This window comes from Oncorhynchus nerka, linkage group LG14 (assembly GCF_034236695.1).
Source record: "Oncorhynchus nerka isolate Pitt River linkage group LG14, Oner_Uvic_2.0, whole genome shotgun sequence".
In the NCBI taxonomy this organism is placed as follows: domain Eukaryota; kingdom Metazoa; phylum Chordata; class Actinopteri; order Salmoniformes; family Salmonidae; genus Oncorhynchus; species Oncorhynchus nerka.
The window spans coordinates 59,241,172-59,266,844 of record NC_088409.1 but is presented as its reverse complement, the minus strand read 5'-3'; the positions used below and the strand labels follow the sequence as shown (position 1 = coordinate 59,266,844).

Genomic DNA, 25,673 nt, shown 5'->3' with positions numbered 1-25,673 from the left:
TAGGTAGCTTTTTTCCACCTGTGTGTTATGGGATATTGTTTTGAGTTAGTGCACGTAGCACCTCTGTAGTCGCGGTTCGTTGTTAGTTTATTGTTTATTTGTTTTTGTATTTGCTAAGTTTCACTTTATCAATTAAATTATCTGGAACTCAACATACGCTGCGACCTTGGTCCGAAAATTATTCCAGCCAACGTGACAGGTTGCCTTCCTGGACCTCTGCTAGAGCTCTTTCTCTCTGTCAGGGAATCTTCAGTCCTCTCAGCAAGGATGGATGAATCAAGTTTCCACCAACTTATAGTCATTGAATCATTGGAATCATGTGTGATGAATGTGCTTTTGTGCTTGTGTTTAAATGTAAAGCTCAGACTCTAAACCAAAGTTGCCCAACTGGTGGCCCGGTGATTTTATTGTATGTAAAATAAATAAATAATATGTTTTAGAACACCTACTCATTCAAGGGTTTTTCTTTATTTTCTACTATTTTCTACATTGTAGAATAATAGTGATGACATCAAAACTATGAAATAACATATGAAATCATGTAGCAACCAAAAAGGTTTTCAACAAAAAAATTTTTTTATATTTGAGATTCTTCAAAGTAGCCACCCTTTGCCTTGACACTCTTGACATTCTCTCAACCAGCTTCATGAGGTAGTCACCTGGAATGCATTTCAATTACGTGTGCCTTGTTAAAAGTTATTTTGTGGAAATTATTTCCTTAATGCGTTTGAGCCAATCAGTTGTGTTGTGACAAGGTACAGTAGGGGTGGTATACAGAAAATAGCCATATTTGGTAAAAGACCAAGTCCATATTATGTCAAGAACAGCTCAAATAAGCAAAGTGAAACAACAGTACTTCATTACTTTAAGACATGATTAGTCAATACGGAACATTTCAAGAAGTTTGAAAGTTTCTTTCAGTGCAGTCACAAAAACCATCAAGCGTTATGATGAAACTGGCTTTCATGAGGACCGCCACAGGACCGCCACATGTGAAATGTCAGAATAATAGTAGAGAAAATTATTTATTTCAGCTGTTATTTCTTTCATCATTCCCAGTGGGTCAGAAGTTTACATACACTCAATTTGGTAGCATTGCCTTTATTATTTGGTAGCATTGCCTTTAAATAGTTTAACTTGGGTCAAACGTTTTGGGTAGCCTTCCACAAGCTTCCCACAATAAGTTGAGTGAATTTTGGCCCATTCCTCCTGACAGAGCTGGTGTAACTGAGTCAGGTTTGTAGGCCTCCTTGCTTGCACATGCTTTTTCAGTTCTGCCCACAAATTTTCCATAGGATTGAGGTCAGGGCTTTGTGATGGCCACTCCAATATCTTGACTTTGTTGTCCTTAAGTCATTTTGCCACAACTTTGGAAGTATGCTTGGGGTCATTGTCCATTTGGAAGACCCATTTGCAAACCAAGCTTTAACTTCCTGACTGATGTCTTGAGATGTTGCTTCAAGATATCCACATAATCTTCCTACCTCATGATGCCATCTATTTTGTGAAGTGCACCAGTCCCTCCTGCAGCAAAGCACACCCACAACATAATGCTGCCACCCCTGTGCTTCACGGTTGGGATGGTGTTCTTCGGCTTGCAAGCGTCCCCCCTTTTCCTCCAAACATAATGATGGTCATTATGGCCAAACAGTTACATTTTTGTTTCATCAGACCAGAGGCCATTTTCCCAAAAAGTACGATCTTAGTCCCCATGTGCAGTTGCAAACCGTAGTCTGGCTTTTTTATGGCGGTTGTGGAGCAGTGGCTTCTTCCTTGCTGAGCGGCATTTCATGTTATGTCAATATAGGACTCGTTTTACAGTGGATATAGATACTTTGTACCTGTTTCCTCAAGCATCTTCACAAGGTCCTTTGCTTTTGTTCTGGGATTGATTTGCACTTTTCGCACCAAAGTATGTTCATCTCTAGGGGACAGAACGCGTCTCCTCTTGAGCGGTATGATGGCTGTGTGGTTCCATGGTGTTTATTTATACTTGTGTACTATTGTTTGTACAGATGAACGTGGTACCTTCAGGCTTTTGGAAATTGCTCCCAAGGATGAACCAGACTTGTAGAGGTCTACCATTTCTTTCTGAGGTCTTGGCTGATTTCTTTAGATTTTCCCATGATGTCAAGCAAAGAGGCACTGTGTTTGAAGGTAGGCCTTGAAATACATCCACAGGTACACCTCCAATTGACTCAAATGATGTCAATTAGCCTACCAGAAGCTTCTAAAGCCATGACCAAATTTACTGGAATTTTACAAGCTGTTTAAAGGCAGAGTCAACATAGTGTATGTAAACTTCTGACTCACTGGAATTGTGATACAGTGAATTATAAGTGAAATAATCTGTCTGTAAACAATTGTTGGAAAAATGACTTGTGTCATGTACAAAGTAGATGTCCTAACCGACTTGCCAAAACTATAATTTCTTAACAAGAAATGTGTGGAGTGGTTGAAAAAAAGTTTTAATGATTCCAACCGAATTATATGTCAACTTCTGACTTCAACTGTATATATCATTAAGTTAAAGTCGCATTCAAACATGGTATCTTTTTTGTTTATATTTAAAACGTCGGCCATTGGACATAAACATTCCACAAAAAGTTGGAAATTGCAAATTCTACAATGAGTGGTTTGGGAGGAATCCGTGTGGATAATTGCAAGCATTGCAATGCAATCCTTATCCTGCTATTCCGAGTAGCTGTGTGGTCCCAAGTCTAAGATTAAGGGTCTCTTTTCCTAGTTTAAAATTATTAACATTCAACATGAAGCATTAAAAACAGCTGTTAACTCGGAACTACAAAATCTTTCTTTAGTGAGTTCAAGACAACTGGGAACTCAGGAAAAACTTTCATCCAACTCAGAATTGTAAATTCAGAACTCGGGCTTCTTTCTAGAGCTACGACCTGAAGATCACTGACATCATCATGATTCAACATTTTTTTATTTTGAGCTCCCGGTTCTCTTGAAAACACCATTAATCCAGAGAATGTCAGACTTTGATGACAAGGTTTGATGACAAAATTTGTCTGAGAAGGACTGCCGCGCCACCTTCCTGGTCAAGTGAGCACAGCACAAGAAGGCGAGTCCAAAAATGTATGCTGCTGCATAAATTATGTAATATGCCAGGGAGATATGTATACTGTAGCTAAGAAAGTAATACTAAGTGTATGTTGTGTAGTAAGCTGTTAGTAGCCCTTGTGCCTCACCCTAATAATTTGGTCTATTTTCACCTCTTAATTTTGCTTACTGTTCTGACTTGGTGGTGCACACGTAGCCTATAACCTGTTTTTGAGAAATGTCATAATCTAATATTGTAAGAGCTTTCATTGTCTGCTTATATGCCCCCTTTACTTATCCTATGGTTCTGACATGGTGTACAGGGAGAACACTGTAAGAATGGCCCATGTTCTGAATTCTGTTGCTGTACATTTCAAAAGTGCTGAACAAATAGTTATATTAACTACGTCCGTCATAGCCCGCTCATTAATGTCTTAATCAAAATTACGGATGGCCTCTTATGCGCTTGTCGTCCCCTTGGGCCATAGTTTGTACATCTCAGTTGTCAGTAGAAACCACATTTGTTTAAGCAAGTCAGCCATATCCGCTATGTTTTTTTAAAAGGCAGTAAATGTTGCTGAATGAACTGTTTCACTGCCAGACAAGGCTTCGCTGATAGCAAGGTGTAGCAGTGGTAAGGTGTTGGGACTGCTGTTGGGACTCTGCTGTTGGGACAGCTTTAAGGAGGCCCTAACAGTTTGTGGGCATCGTTTGTCACTGTTATAGTCCAATTAATGTATCATTCAGTGTTGTGTAGTGTAGTAGCTTTGCTGGCATGCATCCCACTTGTTTTTTTGCCCCACCAAGACTTACATGCTGAAATCGCCACTGGGCATGCTTCAGATGCCTTACATGATCAACAATATGCTCTGGTAGTACTTCACTGCATTGACTCAGCTCTCAGTCCCTCTGAAGTGATTACACTATTTGGAATCAAGCTTGAAAAACGATTGTTGAACCCTTTCCCCAAGTTCTCACATTGTCCCTCCAGCCTCATGGCTCATAGCTAGTAGTGTTACTAGTGTGTGACTGACTGTACAGTATGATCATCTTACTAGGCTGCCTGTTGGCCTGTTTACCACAGGATAGGCAGGGGGAATGTGTTTTTCTTTTGATTATATTGTGGCTTATTTTGAGCTCTGTCTGACATGGTGTCCATTGGCCAGTTAACACTAAGCCTGCTTGGGCTGGGGCTTAAAGCCGCCCCGCCACCGAACAAAAGAGCAGGGCTTTACCAGGGGGACACCCAAACTGCTGACTCTCAACTTGAGCTAATGCGGCCCCATTCTGTCCCGTCTCGTTCCTGTCCATCTATCTATCCATCTATCCCTCCCTCTCTATCTATCCCTCTTGCTCTCTTTTTCCCCAGCCTGGGACACTCTTTTTACACGCTAGCCCAGCAACGGCCAGATTCTTCCACCAGCCTACTGACAGACAGACAGAGTGCTAACCTTCAGATAATTATCTGTCCATCCAATTGCACCCATCTCTCTTTTTGTTGTTGTTAGTTTCTCAGTGTGTCAAAGTGTGTTTGTGTGTGTGTGCTCTGTGGGTTTGCGTCTCTTCGTACCATGTGTGAGTGTCTACGTGGGATATTCAGAGTCACCTGGACACCCTCTTCCAATGCAGGTCAGTAGGGATGGGGGATCTGCTATTCATTAGCCCCGTTGTGATAGACATTGCTTTGTTGAGTTGCATTCAATAGATGAGTCTCTGGTGACACAATATTGATGAGTAACAACATTGACTTATTTTGTCTTTTTTAATTAATTTTTTTACCTTTATTTAACCAGGCAAGTCAGTTAAGAACAAATTCTTATTTTCAATGACGGCCTAGGAACAGTGGGGTAACTGCCTGTTCAGGGGCAGAATCAAATCTATTGGTTAATCCAATGTATTTTTATTGGAAGAAATGTGTGTTCCAAAGTGGCTTTTATTTCAGATGAACTGTTTTTTTTTATGAAGAGATGCAACTCAAATCAATTCTTATTTTTAACCATCCACTTGCTTCAATGTCGTGCTGTGTGGTAGCACTAGCAACTCCTACCACTCCAGTTGACCTCCCTTCTGAAACATATCACAGACAAATTCCATCTCTTGCTCTTGTTATTTATGTTAAAGGGTGGTTCCCCACCAAGTCTCTTGACTATAAATACACCTAGACGGAGGGCCTTGTCATGGTGAAATGAGAAGAGGATATGAGCATTGTTTAGCTGACAGTTGTGTTAAGATAGTATAACCTTATCTGGCAGACATTCCTGGTGTTATATGACGTCTGTGCTGGCTTATCTACTGAGATCAGTTTCCTCCTTGTGTCTTTTTAAATGCTTGGATTTTGTCCTGGTCTGAGACAGAGATCCATAGCTGGAGGGGATGCTTAGCAGATATATGTTTTCTGGTTGCCATGTTTGTACATTTCATATTAGCTTTACCATATCAAATGTCTGAGTTTCTGTCCTAGTGCAGTCATATTAGCTAACTTGAAGAAATTATTTTCTTCCCATCATCTATAGATGTTGGGCTTGTGTCTGCTCGGTCTATGTTTTTTTCAGTACACATACACGCACAGGCACAGGCACACACACACACACACACACACACACACACACACACACACACACACACACACACACACACACACACACACACACACACACACACGGTTAAAGACCAGACAGATCATGTGACCATATGTGACCAACCTCTGGAGTCAGTCAACACTATGGGCTGCAGCTGTCCCCAGAGCAGAGCCCATCCCAGATCCCAGTGGGGTTGTTTTCCCCTGTAGCCCCCCACAGCCAGCCAGCTCCGGTTTCCCTGGCCCTGGCACACTGAACTGCTGACACGAAGGGATTGCTGTGCCGCTGGGACAATCTGTCCCGTGCCAAGCCAGCTGCCCGCCTCACCTCACCCCCCAATGTTCCTCACCCCCCTGTCTAAATCCTGGTTTTGTGTTAGCGGCGTAATGCAACAATGACATCGTTAGGACAATGCAAGCGGCCTGATCCCCCTGGCAGCCTTCAGCAGTGGGCTTTGGGTCCCTGGCCAGGGTCTGGTCTCACTGGGACCACCTGTGTGGCTCACCTAGGGGTCCAGCTGGCAGAATGGAGGCTATTACTCCATGTCTATGCAGGCATGGTGGTTACTAACCTTAGCTCTGCAAGCAGGGCAGTTTATAACAGGCCATGAAACGCACAGCACACTCAGTGTTAAGCTCACAAAAACAGCTGCTCTCCCCAGAGGAGTCACACTTTCTCTAAATGAAGACCCCAGGCCTGTTCTTATTTGGAGCTCTAGGGATAAAATAAAATAGCCCAACAACATCATCTCCAGCACCCCAGATCTGAAGACAATTCCTTTTGTTATTCCACCACTTTGTTTGACTCCTCAGGGAATTTAAACCGTGTCACCAGCAGCCAGCCAGTCAGGCAATTTACATGTCGCTGAAGAAGAGTAGTCCCCTGCCTTTTTCTCAAATCTGCAGCAGGAGAAAGCTCATGCAACTCTGACTGAGTCCTGTCAAAGGTTTTGGCCCCTTCCTCCTCCTCCTCCTATCTTGATAGTCCTGCCCCTCACCTTCCTAATATGGGGGCATCCCTTTGCCCTCGTCCAATCAGTGCTCTCGTTACGTCCCACCTAGAGATTTCCCCACTGAGGTTTCAGTGAAGGGACAGGCTGACTGGTAACAGGGTGATCAGGAGTTAGTGAGTGAGAGTTTGACAGAGAACAGTGTGTGATTTCAGCTCATCAGCCTGGTGAATCTCTCCCCTCTACCCAGGGAGGAAGCACACTGAGACAGTGGTATCAACCAGGTAGGATGTGTCTCAATCTCACTACAGTGGAATTGTCTGACATCTGACTCCTTATGGCTTCTTAGATCTGAGAGTTTGTGGACAGTTCATGTGGAAGAGGTGGATTGTTGCAGTGGGTAGGTGCCTGTGGTGCATGTATCTCAGGTTAGGATAGTGGCAGGGCTTTTTTAACCTCTGTGTTATGGCTGTTCAAATGTTTGTACATAGTGCAGAATGGAATCAAGATCACGGGTGGTAATATAGCTAAGTATTGTTCATGTCATATCTTTTCATCTAGTTATCTGCTTCGTTGTTTGAGAATGTTCTTTCCCCCTTTATTTTATAGAAAAGTTTGTCCAACTGTGCAAAGGGTTGTGCAGCATAGACCGCAGTCTGGAGACTGCACACCCTTAGGTATTGAGAACATAGCTATTGTTTGTTGGATAAGTGCACAGGCCATTTAGAAGGACAAATGCCACTTGTATTGTTGATAACATAGGGCTATGTCACCACACAATATGCTCAGCATGGTTGCTGCTGCCTGCTGCTGTTCCCGCGTGCATACTGATAGGTAGCAGCAGCGCGTGGTTGTTTCAAACACTTCGTCTTACTTTTACACACGGGCAACAGCTGCAACCTGCCGGTCACAGGATCTGAGTGTTGCTCCCCAGCCCAACAGCTTGGGATGCCATGGCAAGGTGGGTAGAATGGCAAACCCGCTATTGAGGGCAAGACCCACCCAGGGTTAATGCTAGGTTGGAATGACGATAACAGACATATAAGTATTGTGTAAAAGTATAAGCTGGCCTCCCAAGTGGCGCAGAGGTCTAAGGCACTGCATAGCAGTGCTAAAGACGTCATTACAGACCCGGGTTTGATCCTGGGCTGTGTCGCATCCGGCCGCGACCGGGAGACCCATGAGGTGGCGCACAATTGGCCCAGCGTCGTCCGGGTTAGGGGAGGGTTTGGCCGGCTGGGATGTTCTTGTCCCATTGCGCTCTAGCGACTCCTTGTGGCGGGCCAGGCACAGTGCACGCTGACTCCGGCCGCCAGCTGTACGGCATTTCCTCCGACACATTGGTGCAGCTGGCTTACGGATTAAGCGAGCACTGTGTCAAGAAGCAGTGCGGCTTGGTGGGGTCGTGTTCCCAAAGCCCTCTCCTCCCTTTGATGGCATGTGCTGAATGTCTGTGTGTGTGATCCCCCTGCCATTCCTCTGAGGGGGGGTCAAATGTGTTAATGGGTCACCAGCACCATCCATGGGGGTGGGAGGTACAGTCTGCTCTGGAGTTAACATCACTGCACGGACCTGTTATGAATGTTGTCGATATACTATGGTTAGTTGTTTATACTACTGCATAGCGGAGGCTAATGCAGGCAGCTAACCCTCCCAAAATCACGTCTGAAATAGTTCCATAGTTTGTGGACAGTTCATGTGGAAGAGGTGGATTGTTGCAGTGGGTAGGTGCCTGTGGTGCATGTATCTCAGGTTAGGATAGTGGCAGGGCTTTTGGGACCGTATGGGACCCTCTACAATGCTGTGGATTCAGCCAAGCCAGAGGGTTATAGATAAATCATAAGAAGGAATTTAATGGAAATATGAACGTTTATGGGAGTTTTTATTTACTGGGAAAGTGTAGATATAAGTGTAGGTATAAGTGTAGATATAAGTGTAGGTATAATATCACAGGAATCCTATCCTGTTTGTGCTGTAGGAGAGTGTGACAGAGTTAGTATGAACTAATGTGTATAGGACAGTTTCCTAGCGACAGGTTTCTTGAGCAGTGGGCGGGTCGGTAGTAGATGAGGAAGTAGTAGGGTCAAGAGGCGGTTGGGCGATTTGGAGGAAGCTGGGGAAACTCACAAGGAAACACAGTTTGACACAGGGAAACTGCTATGAAAATACACAGATAAAAGCTGGATTTAAGATGTATGCCAGTGCTTTGAATACACTATTCATCACCCACAGTGCTATATTTGACATTATAAACTTGGTGGTTCGAGCCCTAAATGCTGATTGGCTGATAGCCGTGGTATATCAAAGCGTACACCATGGGTGTGACGAAACATTTATTTTTACTGCTCTAATTACGTTGGTAACCAGTTTACAATAGCAAAAATGCACCTCAGAGGTTTGCGTTGTGCCTAAAAACAGCCCTTAGCCGTGTTATATTGGCCATATGCCACACCCCCTTGGCCCTTATTGCTTAATTATCATGGGAGAAGGAAGGTTGTTTGTGTCTTGCCCTCCTTGTTGAGTATTTATCTCACAAAATATCCCAGTTTCCTGTTTACAAAGAGATATTTCCTGTCCGCTCCAGGGTGTGGCTGATTTTTCCATCTGAGCTTTCAAAGGACAATAAGATCCTCTCTATGTCTGAACTTCAGTTCCCATTCTTCAAAGACATCTCTGGCTAAGACAATCGGATTTTCAGTTCCCTGTTACATGTTAGTTTTGTGTATTCAGGTTGTGCATTACCTGACTACAGACTCTGCTAATACTCTAATGTCTGACTTATGTTCTGGGAGCACACGACGCTTTAGGAATCCACGTTAGGTACTACTATGCCATACCTCTCACCAGAGTCATAGGACTGATTACCTCTATGTTTAGACCAGACATGTATGTTTGTATGCATGTATTCACAAGTCACACTGACACTGAAACCGTATTTTGTCCTCATACTGATGTATTAACAGTCCAAGGCAACTGCTAGTGAAGAATAGAATATACCACGATGAATTATAGATGTCTCCTGTTTCATAAAGTTCCGTTTTTAAATAGGATATTGTATCTGAGATATATGTACAGACATTTACATTACATTTACATTACATTTAAGTCATTTAGCAGACGCTCTTATCCAGAGCGACTTACAAATTGGTGCTTTCACCTTATGACATCCAGTGGAACAGCCACTTTACAATAGTGCATCTAGGTCTTTTAAGGGGGGGGGGGGAGGGGGAGAAGGATTATTTTATCCTATCCTAGGTATTCCTTAAAGAGGTGGGGTTTCAGGTGTCTGCGGTGAGAGAAAGTATATGAACCCTTCGGAATGATCTGGTCTTCTGCATAAATTGGTCATCGAATTAGATCTGATCTTCGTCTAAGTCACAACAACAGACAAACACAGTCTGCTTAAACTAATAACACACAAATGATTGTATTTTTCTTGTCTACATTTGAATACATCGTTTAAACATTCACAGTGTAGGTTGGAAAAAGAACCCCTAGGCTAATGACTGCCCAATAAAAAACACGTACAAAATTTGACCTTGCTATTCACAAGAAGCATTGCCTGATGTGAACCATGCCTCGAACGAAAGAGATCTCAGAAGACCCAAGATTAAGAATTGTTGCCTTGTGTAAAGCTGGAAAGGGTTACAAATTACAAAAGTATCTCTAAAAGCCTTGATGTTCATCAGTCCACGGTAAGATAAATTGTTCAGCACTGTTGTTCAGCACTGTTGCTACTCTCCCTAGGAGTGGCCATCCTGCAAAGATGACTTTAAGAGCACAGCGCAAAATGCTCAATGAGGTTAAGAAGAATCCTAGTGTCAGTTAAAGACTTACGGAAATCTCTGGAACATGCTAACATCTCTGTTGATGAGTCTACGATATGGAAAACACTAAACAAGAATGGTGTTCATGGGAGGACATCACTGAAGAAGCCACTACTGTTCAAAAAAAACATTGCTGCACGTCTGAAGTTTGCAAAAGTGCACCTGGATGTTCCACAGCGCTACTGGCAAAATATTGTGTGGACAGATGAAACTACAGTTGAGTTGTTTGGAAGAAACACACAACACTATGTGTGGAGAAAAAAAGGCACAGCACACCAACATCAAAACCTCATCCTAACTGTAAAGTATGGTGGAGGGAGCATCATGGTTTGGAGCTGTTTTGCTCCCTCAGGGCCTGGGCAGCTTGCTATCATTGATGTAAAAAATTATTTCCAAGTGTATCAAGACATTTAGCAGGAGAATGTAAAGGCTATCTGTCCACCAATTGAAGCTCAACAGAAGTTGGGTGATGCAACGGGACAACGACTCAAAACACAGAAGTAAATCAACAACAGAATGGCTTCAACAGAAGAAAATACACCTTCAGTAATTCCTCCTGACCGTTGTGCAGCTCTGATCCACAACTACAGGAAAATGTTTGGTTGAGGTTATTGCTGCCCCCCCCCCCCCTCCCCCGGCGCTTGAGGGCGCCAGGCTGCCCTGCATCACGCAATCCTATCATCCATTACGCACACCTGCCTTCCCTCTTCACGTGCATCAGCGATATTGGACTCACCAGGACTCACTCATCACCTGTTATTACCTCCCCTATATTTGTCAGTTCCCCACGTCTGTTCCCGGCTTCTGCATTGATTGTCTTTTGTTTGTGTTACCTGTTTACTGATGCTGTTCCTGTCTCGTTCCATGTCCGTTATTTATTCAATGTTTTACTCCCCGTACCTGCTTCGTCTCTCCAGCGTCAACTCATGTGACAGACATGAAAACATATAATTGTTTGTGTGTTATTAGTTTAAGCGGACTGTGTTTGTCTATTGCTGTGACTTAAATGAAGATCAGATCACATTTTATGACCAATATATATATATAAGTCCAGGTAATTCCAAAGGGTTCACATACTTTTTCTTGCCACTGTGTGTACCTCGTGGTATTACAGTAGCACAGTGTAGTCCAAATGAACCGTTTAAAGCAGGAGTAGGTCATCATTTTGTCTCATTTTGGCAACATTTGAAAATTCAGCGGCGGGCCGCACAGATTTATTTCTTCACCGATGTGTTCGTCAAAGCAATTTGCGGGCCAGAAAAAGGTCTAAAAGTCTCAAACATTTCTGGGGATGCCAGCTATGCAGAGTAGGGCTTCCCCTTCATTGGCCTGATAAACAGGGAATTGACAACATCCAGTAGTTAACGTCGTGGAGTTTTAACGTGGGTTTGTTTTGGACACAGTTGAGGGAATACATTTTTTTTCATCACCACAACTGAAGTTGGCATAGGTCCCCTCTAGTGGAAGTAGTCCATCTTCATGGGAAAGTAGAGATCAATAACTGACAAAAACAGATGGGGGCATTTGGGAACACTTACATCTATGTGTAGCAATTTTAGGAGGTCTCTTCATGAATCATACAGTGCCCCGGCATTGAACTGTTTGAATAAACTGTTCCTTCAAATCCAATAGCTTTAGACTAACTTTATCCCTGGTTGTACACACACTAACCACTTTTTCTCTATAAATCGTGATGCTATTTGGTTGATACATTTGCACGTCAACTTATTACAGGAATAGTATTGATTAATAGCGTACACAAAGGGTCCTTCCTCTTCATCCTGGGTCTCATGACATTCATTGAAATAGCACCAATCAGGTTAGCTTTCTCCACACAGAAGGTCTGTAGCTGCTCTGTGTGTGTCTTAATACTACATACTATGGCTGTACATATGGGGTAACTGGTGGTAGACTGTCAATGTGATGGTTACTGTAGATGACTCTCCAATGTTTTCAGTCCAAGTGAAATTGATTTTCTTCACACTTTAGAGGACTCTCTTTTAGCTGCCTAGTTGCTAACCCAATTACTGTAACTTTCGAAATGATGGAGAAAAACAAACACAATTGATCCTCTGCAGAATTCTATTAGTATTTGGACATGGTGTCTAGATGACTAGCCGAATCAGTGTCCAAAGTAACTGACCTGGAAGCCCCTAGGACTCAACTACTGCAAAATATACACAGAGCAAACGAGACACACAGCGCTTCCTATCAGAGCTATGTTTACTATATGTGGGGATATTTAAATATTCATTAGGTGAATATATTAGGCCCATTTCCTACTACATAGTACACACACACTGAGTATTTGTTGGAACTCTGTGAGTGAAACAGTCTGGTCTCCACTGCTGAAAGCATCTCCCTGAGACCTCTCTAGATCTGCCTGTTCCCTTTGCTTGTAGTCCTTGAGCAATATTCTTCTTCAGAGAGACAATTCCAGTATCAAACACTATGATGGAAAAGGGTAGGTCTATGCTAAGAACTCAGTTGTGCAGGTATATTTAAAAGGGTATATTTATGAAAGCAATGCAGAGTACCATACTAAGGGCACAATACCAATGGCAGAAACCTGACTTCATAACCACTCCACAGTAGAAACATATTTAAATTATAATTCGATTAGATGTTGCTCAATTGGAGATTAGATAGCTCATATCGCTTTCATTCCTCTGGCGTTGTTGTTGTTGCACAACCCGCTGAAAACAAGGCCACACATCACAAGATCCCAGTCTTATCGCGTTCTTAACTAGTGTCCTGACTGATACCCTGCTGAGACTGGGATCAGTTGATGTTGGGAGAATGCTAGTGAACTGTCCTGTCCTTTCCCATATCCTAGAAGCAAATAGCGGACCCCCAAGTCAAGGTCTGTTACTTCATTATCAAATCGGGGAGCCCCCCTCAATGCACCAAAGGCAAACTTTGGGGCTGGGGGGGTCTCCAAATAATGCTAATTTAGCCATTATCCTATTTGTTTAAAAATACAATGTGTAGCCTACTGCTACAGTGGTAAATATTCAAATAATAGCTTAATCCCGAATTAAACAAACACAAACCCCCGAATGTCACGGTATAATTTGAACTCTGTTAAACCTGGGTATTATGGACACAAGCTCAAAGGTTTGTTTAATTTAGCTATTTCAAGAAGTTAGTCATTTAGCTATTTCTTGATGCTGGTATTAACGTTATATAGATCATAAAAGATCAGATGCGTAACATCCTTATTATTGAAATGTCCAGTACTCATGAAGCATACTATCCAAGGCGGGTGTTGCTGCTTTCACAACGTTTAGCCTTCTTGTACAAGAGCACTCTGAATGTCTAATTTGTTCTCGTGACCGTCTGAGACACCCGACACTCTGACACCACACATAGAGGCATGAGAAATATGCCGACACTGAATACTGGATCCCCCTTGACAAACACGCACACATGCATAAACACACACACATAAACACACACGCCAAAGCTGATCAAAAAGCCATCACATGAAACCAAAAGGGTGGGACATGCATGACATTGCTGGGGACCAAACCGTATAGTGCGAAAAATGTCAAGTGCCTCCTACCTATAAGTAGAAGGGTATTGAGGGGCTAGGGTGGTGCAGGGATATGCAAAACCGTGGAAATAATTCCAAGAGTGCCATAGCAATGCAACGCAGTCTGACAGGCCGGTCACTAAACCAAATGGTTGGAAATCATCGAGCATGCCGCAAGTTAAAACATATCTAAAAGAGAACGTATCATCTTGAATCCATGTGGGGTATCCATGTATCCATGACATTATGTCATGCCAATGTAGAAGTGGGTTCAAAGCAGACAAAGTAAAGCCACTGATGTCTACGAAGTGATGTAGTCTGGTTGAGATCTCTGATCTGTCCCCTGTCTGTGCCTCACACGCCAACATTGACCCAATCTCCTTCTGTCTGCAGACTCTGACAGAGAATTGGAAGAAAGTCATGTATTTACGCAGGCCAGAGACCCAGCCGTGAGTAGCCACTATCTGGCTTTCACTTGTTCCGGAGATGCTATGTACCATATATGAAGTGGTGTCCCGCAGTGCTGCTTACTGACCTGTTGAACTTGGTATCTCCTCTACTGAGCCAGGTGAAGGACAAAAGGTGGTCTCCCCCTTCGGACAGGCCTCCCACCGCCCCCCACGCCAACCCTCACCACAGTGCCTCCCCAGAGGACCAGGAGAGCCCAGAGAGAGTGGTGAGTGGAGACTGTTTGGATACCCTAACACACTCAAGCCAGGGAAGGATAGGAAATGGTGAACTTTAATGTCCCCGAGGGGAAATCTGTCTCAGACACACAGTACTGATGTATACACAAAATAGTCACTGTACATTACACACTCAACATAATAGATGCATTGGATGTTACCCCTGTCATGCACATTGTACACTTCACATATAGCCACATACATAATACATATTGCACATTTCCCTTACATTCTGTCAGTGGCGTACTAATCCGGCTCACTTTATGATAGACATGGGAAGTAAGGAGAGCTTAGACCTGTTCAGCTTACATGTAGGACCCCATAGCGTCTGAGGGGAGGAGCTGACACTCGGAATTAAGTACATGGGAGGGGTCTAAATATAAATTAGGAAAGCAAACAATACACTGTGTGTTTATGGACATGCACTCGCTGGCGTATAATATGTTCACGTCACTCGTAAAAAATGTAAAGGTTGAAGCATTTCAGAATTGACAACGGTATTATGCATTATAATAATGTTTATGACATATCCTCTAGTCCCCAACACCTGGTGTGCTAACACAAGATGTCAATTGTTGTTGCCACTGTGCCCTGCCACCTACTGTATGAAAACAGTGGGATCTCTGCAGAGCTTGGCCTAATGAATGGTTGTTTAGGTTGAGAGAAGCGACCGGGAGAGAGAATGACTTCAGCAGGTTTGACTGTGTCATTGTACTTCAGTCAGTGAGGTTGGGGTCAACGCTGCAGCTAACACAAAGCTTATAGAGTATGTCCAAGCCCATGTGATCAGAGAAATAATGTCTCTAATCTCAGAATGAGTGTGGCTATAATGAAGGTACTCTGTCAATCCCCAATAGGTATTTTCTCTCCATATCCCATAGTATTCATAGGCTAATTTAATTGACACACACACACACACACACACACACACACACACACACACACACACATCAAGCTCATTGGGGCTCAATCCCCTATGCTTACCTGCCAAATACTTGTATCCAAAGGACTTACAGTTAACACACAATAACCTATATTGTGTGTGGCCCATGCTGGATTTGAACCCATGACGGAACTATTATCATTACTATTACGGTCCAATCAACTGAGCCATCAACACAGATACAATGCTTCCTTCCTTTTAGGTTCAGAAAGAGAAACTGCATGCAGAGCTGAAGCAGGTGCTGAGTCTGAAGAGAAGCCACTTGAAAGAGACGTCTCATTTGGCCCAAGCAGAGATGGATTCTTCAACAGACGCCCAAGCAGTGGTAAAGTGCCAAGAAACAACTAGTACACATGAAACAGTAACCACGTTGTTTGGTGATATCGCTGTCGATATTTACACATGCCTAGAAAACATTGCGTGCCATTCTAAGGTTTACGTTTGAAGACAAGAGACTTGTGAGAAAACCCTCTCCTCTGGTGTGTCTTTACAGGAGGAAACTGCATCTGAGGTGGTGGAGGTTGTGCTGGAGACAGAGGCTGAGGCTGGAGCCAGTGGCTACAGTGTCACAGGTGGAGGGGAGCGAGGCCTCTTCATTAAGGACGTCCTTAAAGACTCCACTGCAGCAAAGCATCTTAGCCTCCAGCAAGGTAACTGGACGGGGAGATTAGAGTTGCATGAATATAAAGCTATGAGACACAGCTGAGGTAAATTAGTTGTGGACTAGTTTAATAGATAGAAATAGAAATGAGAAGGTCAAACAGTAAGCTATTAAAACATATCATTAATTCCATACTAGAAATAACTGAAAATGATGAAACCATCTTGTTTCTCCCCATCAGCATCCCTTTCGTGTGTCACTTCCATTAAGTGTATTGTGTAATTTATTGTAAGTAATGTCATTGATCAATCACCTTGTTTTGACGTGCAAACTGTACATTATCTTGTGCAAATTAAACGGAAACATCCAAAATGCCATGCGCTTTCATATCCTCCCTTTGATTGTCAAAAGCAAACCACAACTATGAGACTTCAATATTTCCCCCAGTTCCCTTTATCTCATATTCACTTTTGTCTGGTTGATTGGTGTCCTTGCAGGAGATCAGTTGCTCAGTGCAAGAGTCTACTTTGACAATGTGAAGTATGAGGATGCCCTGAAGATCTTGCAGTGTGCAGAGCCTTATAAAGTCTCATTTTTCCTGAAGAGGACCATCACCGGCGCTGATGTCACTATGCACCCTGGCACCACCAGCTTGGAACTGAAAGGACCCAAAACCAAGATGCAGAAAATGGTACGGCTATGATCGTATTTGTAATTGCCATTTTGATAATGAGATATACAACTGGGTATTCCAGATTCATCAGCTTCATGTCCACCTAACTGATACTTGCATCTCTGTTGCAGAGTGTCAAGAGCATCAAACCTTTCAAAGTGAAGAAAAAGAAGGGAGGACGTTTTGGATTGAAAAGGCTGAAGGAAAACAAGAAAGGGAGCACTGGAGCAGAGTTAGAGATGGAGGGATCCCCTTCCAAGGTGGAGCTCAACCCCATTGATGTGGAGTTTGCCTTCCCCAAGTTCAAGCTGGGGAAGGATGGGAAGGCAGAGGGAGCTGAGCAGCATGGAGGAGTGGGCGCCACTGGCAGGAAGAAGAGGACGATAAGGTGTTCCAGGATGAAAGCAAATGGTGCTGAGGCGGCTACAGGAGAAGTTGACATAACAGAACCAGCGGGACAGGCTGACGTCTCCCTGCCAGACGTGCCTGGAGCTAAGGTCAAAGTCAAAGGAAAGGGCCACAGGTTCGGAATTCATTTCCCTAAAACAAAAAAGACTAAATCGGACACTGCCTTGTCTGGAGGGTCCCTGGACCTGAAACCTCCTGGTGTCAAATTCACACCACCCTCAGTGGAATTCAGTTTGCCATCTGGAAACAAGGACGTTGACCTACAGAAACGAGAAGTGAAAGTCAAGGAGGGGTCAAAATTGATGCACAGAGAGGTAGAGCTTTCATTAGGACTCCCCTCAGCCTGTCACTCTGATGAAATTGATGGTGAGATAAAAGCAAAAGGTTTAGCTGAAGGAGTTGAAGGGTCAACAGCCCTATCTGGCATTAAAATGCCAGTTATTGACATCTCTGCACCCAACATAGATCTGCAGCTGGACACCCGGCGTACAGTGCCAGACGAGATAGAGGGACCCTTTTTTAAAGGGCCAAATATATCCATGCCCAAAACTGACATTGCATTACCAAAGATTGGATCGTCTAACATGGATATTGAAGGTCCAGAAAAGGGTGGAAAAATTTGCCTGCCAATTGTTGACATTTCACTGCCAAAGATGATACCAGCAGAAGCAAACGTTGATGTGGAAGGACACATTGGAAAAGGAGGCAAGTTCAAAACGCCAACTTTCAATGTTTCTCTTCCAAAATTCAAGTCTCCAGAGGAGCATACAAATATAGAGGGGCCTGAAGTCAAAGGGGAGTTCAACATGCCAAAAGTTGACCTCTTACGCCCAAAAGGCAAAGCAGAGGGAGAGGTGGACATTGAAGGATACTTAGGAAAAGGAGGTCAATTTCAGATGCCCACATTTGACATTTCTCTACCAAAAATGAAGTCATCAGAGAGAGAAAGGAATGTAGAAGGACCTGAAGTGAAGGGTGGCAAAATGAAAATGCCCTCTATTGACATATCTCTCCCTGAAGGAAAAACAGAGGGGAATATTAACATTGAGGGACATTCTGGAAAAGGAGGCAAGTTCAAAATGCCCTCATGTGACATTTCTCCTCCTAAAATGAAGGGTGATGCCAGTTTAGAGGGACCTGAATTGAAAGGGGGAAAGTTTGAAATGCCCCCACTTGATATTTCCCTTGCCAAAGGAAAAACAGAGGGTGAAGTCAACATTGATGCAAATGTAGGAAAAGAAGGAAAGTTCTCTCTTCCAAAAATAAGGTTACCAAAGGGTGACATGAAAATAGAAGGATCTGATGTGAAAGGCATCACATTTCATATGCCCACTATAGATTGTTCACTTCCAACAGGAAAAACAGAAGGTGACATGAGTGTCGAAGGAGATGCATCTAAAGGAGGAAAGTCTCACATGCCTTCATTTGATATTTCTGCTCCAAGAGTAAAGTTACCAGAGGGTAAAGCCAAAGTAGAAGGACCTGAAATTAAAGGTGGAAAGGTTGAGATGCCAAAAATGGATGTTTCCCTTCCAAAAGGCAAAACAGCAGGAGAAGTTAACATTGAAGGCCATGTCAGTAAAGGGGGCAAGTTTAAGATGCCCACATTCGGCATTTCTTTCCCGAAATTGAAGTCACCAGAGGGTAAGGTCAACACAGAGGGACCTGAAGTCAAAGGAGGGAAGTTTAAAATGCCTACAATTGGCATTTCACTACCAAAAGGAAAATCGGAAGGTGACATCAATGTTGAAGGAGGTACTGAAGCAGGAAGCAAATTTCATATGCCCACATGTGACATTTCTCTTCCAAAAATGAAGTCACCAGATGCAGATACCAGTTTAGAAGGACCAGAAGTCAAAGGAGGGAAGTGTCACATGCCAACAATTGACCTTTCCCTTCCCAAGGGAAAGGGAGCAATTGACACTGAAGGACATTCTGGAAAAGGAGGCAAGTTCCAAATGCCAGCATTCGATATATCACTTCCAAAAATGAAGACACCAGATGGTGAAGTCAGCCTAGAAGTCCCTGAAGTCAAAGGGGGGAACATTAATATGCCAACGATGAACATTTCTCTTCCAAAAGGAAAAATGGAAGGTGAAGCTAAGGGACATGCAAGCAAAGGGGGAAAACTTCACATGCCCTCAATTGACATTTCCCTTCCAAAAATGAAGTTGCCTGAAGGTGAAGTCAAAGTAGAAGGCCCCGAAGCCAAAGGTGGAAACATTGAAATGCCATCGACTGATATTTCACTTCCCAAAGGAAAGATGGAGGGGGAAATTGACATTGAAGGACATTCTGGAAAAGGAGGAAGATTTCATATGCCTACATTTGATGTTTCCCTTCCAAAAATGAAGTCACTAGAACCAGATGTCAGTTTAGCAGGACCGGACGCCAAAGGAGGGAAGTTTCATATGCCAACAATGGACTTTTCCCTTCCCAAGGAAAAGGGTGAGATTGACACTCAAGGACATTCTGGAAAAGGAGGCAAGTTCCAAATGCCAGCATTGGATATATCACATCCAAAAATGAAGACACCAGAAGGAGAAGTCAGCCTAGAAGGCCCTGATGTGAAAGGTGGAAAGTTTAAAATGCCAAAGATTGATATTTCACTTCCAAAAGGAAAAACAGAAGGGGGAATCGACATTGAAGGACATTTGGGGGGAAAAGGAAAGTTTCACATGCCCACATGCGACATGTCCTTGCCAAAAATGAAGTCAAATGATGGTGACATGAAATTAGAGGGGCCAGAAGTGAAAGGCAGTAAAATACATATGCCTAAAATTGACAATTCTCTTCCAAAGGGGAAGGCAGAATGTGATATTCAGGTTGACGGGCATGGTGGTAAAGGCGGAATGTTCCAGATGCCCTCAATTGACATTTCTCTTCCAAAAATGAAGTTGCTCGAGGGTGAAGTCAAAGTAGAAACCCCTCAAGCCAAAGATGGAAAGTTTGAAATTCCAACAATTGATATTTCACTCCAAAAAGGAAAAGCAGAGGAAGAAATTGACATGGAAGGACATTCCGGAAAAGGAGGAAAGTTTCATATGCCAAAGTTTGATGTATCGCTACCAAAAATGAAGCTCCCAGAGGGTGACATCAAACTAGAGGGACCAGAAGGGAAAGGCAACAAAATACAGTTACCTAACATTGACATTTCTCTTCCTAAAGGGAAAACTGAAGGAGATATTGAGGTTGAGGGGCATGGTGGCAAAGGGGGCAAGTTTCACATGCCCTCAATTGACATTTCCCTTCCAAAAATGAAGTTGCCTGAAGGTGAAGTCAAAGTAGAAGGCCCCGAAGCCAAAGGTGGAAACATTGAAATGCCACCGATTGATATTTCACTTCCCAAAGGAAAGATGGAGGGGGAAATTGATATTGAAGTTCATTCTGGAAAAGGAGGAAGATTTCATATGCCTACAGTTGACGTTTCCCTTCCCAAAATGAAGTCACTAGAACCAGATGTCAGTTTAGAAGGACCGGACGTCAAAGGAGGGAAGTTTGAAATGCCAAAGATTGATATTTTACTTCCAAAAGGAAAAACAGAGGGAGAAACTGACATTGAAGAACATTCTGGAAATGGAGGAAAGTTTCATATGACCTCATTTGATGTGTCACTACCAAAGATGAAGCACCCAGTGGGTGATGTCAAAGAAGGCCTTGAAGTCAAAGGGGGGAAGTTTAAAATGCCCAAAATTGAAGCAGAGGTTAGGAGTGGAGTCAAGTTACCAACTGTTAAACTGCCAACAGTAGACGTATCTGCACCAAAGGTTGACTTCGACTCTGGGCTGTCAAAATCTGAAGGAGATGATAGGGAAGAGACGGAGCTACAAAAAGCAGAGGGTGAAAGGCCATCCTCTGGGTCAAGTTTTGACATGCCAGATATCTCTCTCAAAATGCCAAGATTTTCTCTCCCTAAATTTGGTGGAAAGTCTAGTGGAGATGTAAACCTAGAAGGATATGGCACAGAGGATGATATTGATATTAGCCCCCCACGAGCGGATGGTGAGGGCAGACCAGCATCAGCAGAAATACGCGGAGAGGGAAAAATAGAAGGTAAACTAAAGAAGCCCAAAATGAAAATGCCAATGTTTGGAATATCTAAGAAAGATGTATCAATAGCCAGCCCTGATGTGGAAATCAAGACAGAAAAAGGGAAAGTGGACATTCCAAAGCCAAGAATCAGTGTAGAACATCCAGAGGACAAAGCAAATAGAAAATATAGACTAAAATTCCCAAAGTTTAAGAAGTCATCTCCTAAAGGTAAACTACCAGAGGGAGAAATAGATGTCTCAATGGATAGTGGAATGGAAGGGAAAGGTGGCATTCATGCACCCGATGATACAAACAAAATGCCAAAGTGCTCCATGCCAGGGTTTGGCTCACAGGAGATAGACTTTGACAGTAGTGGACCCAGTGCTGAACTAGATGTCACAGGAAAGGTAAAAATACCATCAGTGGAGATATCCCTGCCAGTTGCCAAGAAATCTGAGCAAGAAGTGTTACTCCCAAAGGCTGAGGTGGATGTGTCTGAGGCTGACATCAGAGGTTATGAAGGAAACCTGAAAATCCCTAAAATGCCAACTATTGATGTATCAGCACCCAAAATTGACCTTGATGTAACTCTGCCTAAAATCAAGCATGAAACAAAAATTGAGGGGGAGGGAGGCAAATTTAAGATGCCAAACATCAAAATGCCTGATATAGATTTATCACTTCCTAAAGAAAAAACTGGGAACATTGATGCATCCAAGGTTGAAATTGAGGGAAGGGGTGGAAAATTCAAGATGCCTGTCATTAAAATGCCAAAGGTTGACATATCACTTCCAATAGGAAGACATAGAGCAATGGATGTATCCACAGTGGAAATTGAAGGAGAAGGTGTAAAATTCAAGATGCCACATATGGAAATGCCAAATGTTGATATATCACTTACCAAAGGAAAAAGTGGAGGGATTGAAGGGCCAGAGATGGAAATTGAAGGAGGGGGCGGAAATTTCAAAATGCCACATATGAAAATGCCTGTGGTAGACTTATCACTTCCGAAGGGAAAGTCTGGAGACAAAAGTGCACCAGAAATTGAAATGGAAGGAGGAACATTCAAGATGCCACATATAAAAATGCCAAATATTGGTACATCACTTACCAAAGGAAAAAGTGGAGAGATTGAAGGACCAGAGATGGACAATGAAGGAGAGGGTGGAAAGTTCAAGATGCCACATATTAAAATGCCAAATGTTGATACATCACTTACCAAAGGAAAAAGTGGAGGGATTGAAAGACCAGAGAAGGAAATTGAAGGAGGGGGCGGAAATTTCAAAATGCCACATATGAAAATGCCTGTGGTAGACTTATCACTTCCAAAGGGAAAGTATGGAGACATAAGTGCACCAGAAATGGAAATGGAAGGAGGAGGAAAATTCAAGATGCCACATTTGAAAATACCAAGTATTGGTACATCACTTCCCAAAGGAAAAAGTGGAGAGATTGAAGGACCAGAGATGGACAATGAAGAAGAGGGTGGAAAATTCAAGATGCCACATATTAAAATGCCAAATGTTGATGTATCACTTCCAAGAGGAAAAAGTGGAGACATCAGTACACCAGAAATGGAAATGGAAGGAGGGGGAAAATGGAAGATGCCACATATGAAAATGACAAACATTGATATATCACTTCCAAGAGGAAAAACTGGAGAGATTGAAGCACCAGAGATGGAAATTCAGTCAGAGGGAGGAAAGTTCAAAATGCCAAAGGTAGATATATCACTTCCGAAAGGAAAGTATGGAGAAATTAGAGCACCAGAAATGGAAGTCAAAGGAGGAAATTTCAAGATGCCACATATGAAAATGCCAAATATTGCCATATCACTTCCAAAAGGAAAAAGCGGAGATGTTAATGCACCTGAATTGGAAATGGATGGTGAGGGTGGAAGATATAAGAGGCCAGAAATCAAACTGTCAAATATAGATATTACAATGCCAAAGGGAAATTCTGGTGACATTGATGCTGAAATCAAACAGCCCAACGCTGAGGCAGAAGGAAAGATAAAAATGCCTTTGATTGGTTTACCAAAGTTTACAACTCCCGACCTTGATTTGGACATGAATGTTGGAAACCCCAACCATGGACCTGAGGTTCATGGGAAAAGTTCAGACAAAACTGGTTCACATTCTGAGGGAGACCATAAGACGAAAATCAAAATGCCAACAATAGACATAGAGTGCCCAAAAGGAGATCTGGAGCTGGATATAGGCTTCCATAAAGCTGAGGGAAAGAAGGACAGAAAAATAATAGAGTTGCCTGACTTAGACCTTAAAACTTCTGGTACCAAAGGTAAGGGGCCAAAAGTCAAAAGCACCAAATTCAAAATTGGATTGCCAAAAATGAAGAACACTGGAGATCAAGCATTAGATGCAACCACAAAGAAGACTGGGAAAGAGAATGAAGGGGCCAGTGGTAGATTTATGATTAAGAAGACAAAGCTTGGCCAAGGTGCAGATGTGGCGGCAGATGCGAAGGCAGTTGGTTCTGTGTTGCCAAACATCTCCCTCCCAGATGTGGGCTTCTCAGTATCCAAAGGAGCCAGCCAAGAGGATGAAGGTCATGGTCCAGAGATGAGTGCTAAATTGCCAAAATTCAAACTCCCTAATGTGGAGATCTCAGGTCCTTCAATGACTGGCCAAGGAGGAGCACAAATCAACAGAGGACAACAAGAAAACAAAGATGGTATCAAGTTTCAAATGCCAAAGGTTACTCTACCGTCTGTGGGGCTGAAGAGCAAACAAGGCTCTGCCGAGCCCACTGGCACAGATGCCGGCACAGAGAATGGATTCACATTACCTAATCTTGGAATCAAAGTCCTCAAAATACCAGATATAGACTTTGATATTGGAGCATCTCAAGCTGAGGACCAAGGGGCAGATACAAGTACAAGACAAAAAATCAAAATACCCAAGTTCGGGGTGGCTTTACCTGCTATGTCTTCACCTGAAGCTAGAGTACATTTGAAGGATCCAGAGGTTGAGTATGAAGGACCTAAAATGCCCAAAGTTAAAAAAGCTGTATTTGTTTTGGTGAATCCCCAAACAGACCACTCCACTATGTGTGAAGCAAGTGTCGAGTCTGGAGAGGCTAAAATCAGAATGCCAAAGATCAAAATGAAGCCATCGTTTGGAAAGTCAGGATCCAAGGAAAAGAGTGTTGCTTTGAGCATTGAAGGAGATGACAAGTCAAAGGGAGCAAAGCAAAAGATTCCCAAAGTCACCTTCTCTCCAGGCAAAACAGGTTCATTTGATGTAACCCTAAAAGGTGAGGGGTCTAGTTCCAGCCTCAATGGTGAGAAGGTTTCAACATTCCAGAACGGATCCAAGGAGGATAAAGCTAAGTTTGTGAAGCTCAAGCTTCCAAAGATAGAGTTCTCCTCGCCATACTCAAAAATAGGCAGTGGAGAAGAGGACCTTGAAATGAGTGCTAAGCTTGTCAAGGAGTCCTCAGGAACTGACGGAGAAACCAAGAGGAAGAAAGTGAAATCAGGCAAAATGTCCTTCCCGGGATTTAAGAAGAAGACATCAAAAGGAGAGGAGGAAACTCAAGACAGTGTGGTGTCCTCATCCGCCAGGACAGAAATGCTAGATCAGGATAGTTCAGAATCAACAACGGCCATGGTCCCCATTGGCTTTGTTCCAGGGAAGTCTAGGGGGCAGGCAGAGGCTGAGAGCAACAAGAAGGAGATGGAAGGAAAGCAGTCAACCTGGTTCAAGGCCCCCAAATTCAACCTGAAACCCAACTCAACAGGAATTCTCCTCATTACACCAGAAGGTTCTCCCCAGGGCAGCAGATCCTCGCTCCAATGCCAGGGTGTAGATGAAACTGCAGGTACCTTCCGGCTCCAGATGCCAAGCACGGGGTTCTCCACGCAGGAGGTGTCTGAGGAGAATGTTACCACAACAAAGGAGGGAACCGTAACTGTGGTGACAAAGACGACAAAAAATACGGTAACAGAGTCCAGAACTGGTCAAACCCACACATCGCTATCCCATTGTAATCACTGAAGAGATGTGAGAGTAATATATTTTCCCTCTGTCCTGATGTGACGACTGTTTTTTGTAAATGTTCCTCCATGTTTTCTTTCTATTTCAGTCTTTATCGTCTTTGATCATTTGAGTGGTTTAAATCTGAATGTCAATTCATTATGTATTGTTGTTGATATCTTTTTTTATGCAAAAATACCACACATTTTAATTTCCCAAAGGAAATGTCTATTTCCAACGCCTTCCCATTTGATATACCAACATTTACTTGATGATTGTAGAAGTAGACTGACAAAGAACACAAACCAATTTACCAAAAGCAATTTGTATGTAAATACATTGACATGTTGCCTGCTTACTTAATGAAATATGTAATTAT

At 43.0% G+C, this 25,673-nt stretch overlaps 1 protein-coding gene across 2 annotated transcripts; it reads left to right on the top strand.

Moving 5' to 3' along the window:
• Nucleotides 1–4,446: 4,446 nt before the first annotated feature.
• LOC115141551 (neuroblast differentiation-associated protein AHNAK-like) lies at nt 4,447–25,352 on the top strand. Of its 2 annotated transcripts, none has more exons than XM_029680518.2 (7): nt 4,447–4,692; nt 14,347–14,402; nt 14,522–14,629; nt 15,785–15,907; nt 16,076–16,232; nt 16,681–16,874; nt 16,988–25,352. In XM_029680518.2, exons 1-7 carry the CDS (start codon nt 4,635–4,637, stop codon nt 25,313–25,315), a joined length of 9,024 nt encoding a protein of 3,007 aa, XP_029536378.2. In that variant the 5' UTR covers nt 4,447–4,634; the 3' UTR covers nt 25,316–25,352. The 2 variants fall into 2 exon arrangements, with proteins under 2 accessions (XP_029536378.2, XP_029536379.2); XM_029680519.2 differs by lacking the exon at nt 4,447–4,692 and adding an exon at nt 6,784–6,875.
• Nucleotides 25,353–25,673: the final 321 nt, after the last annotated feature.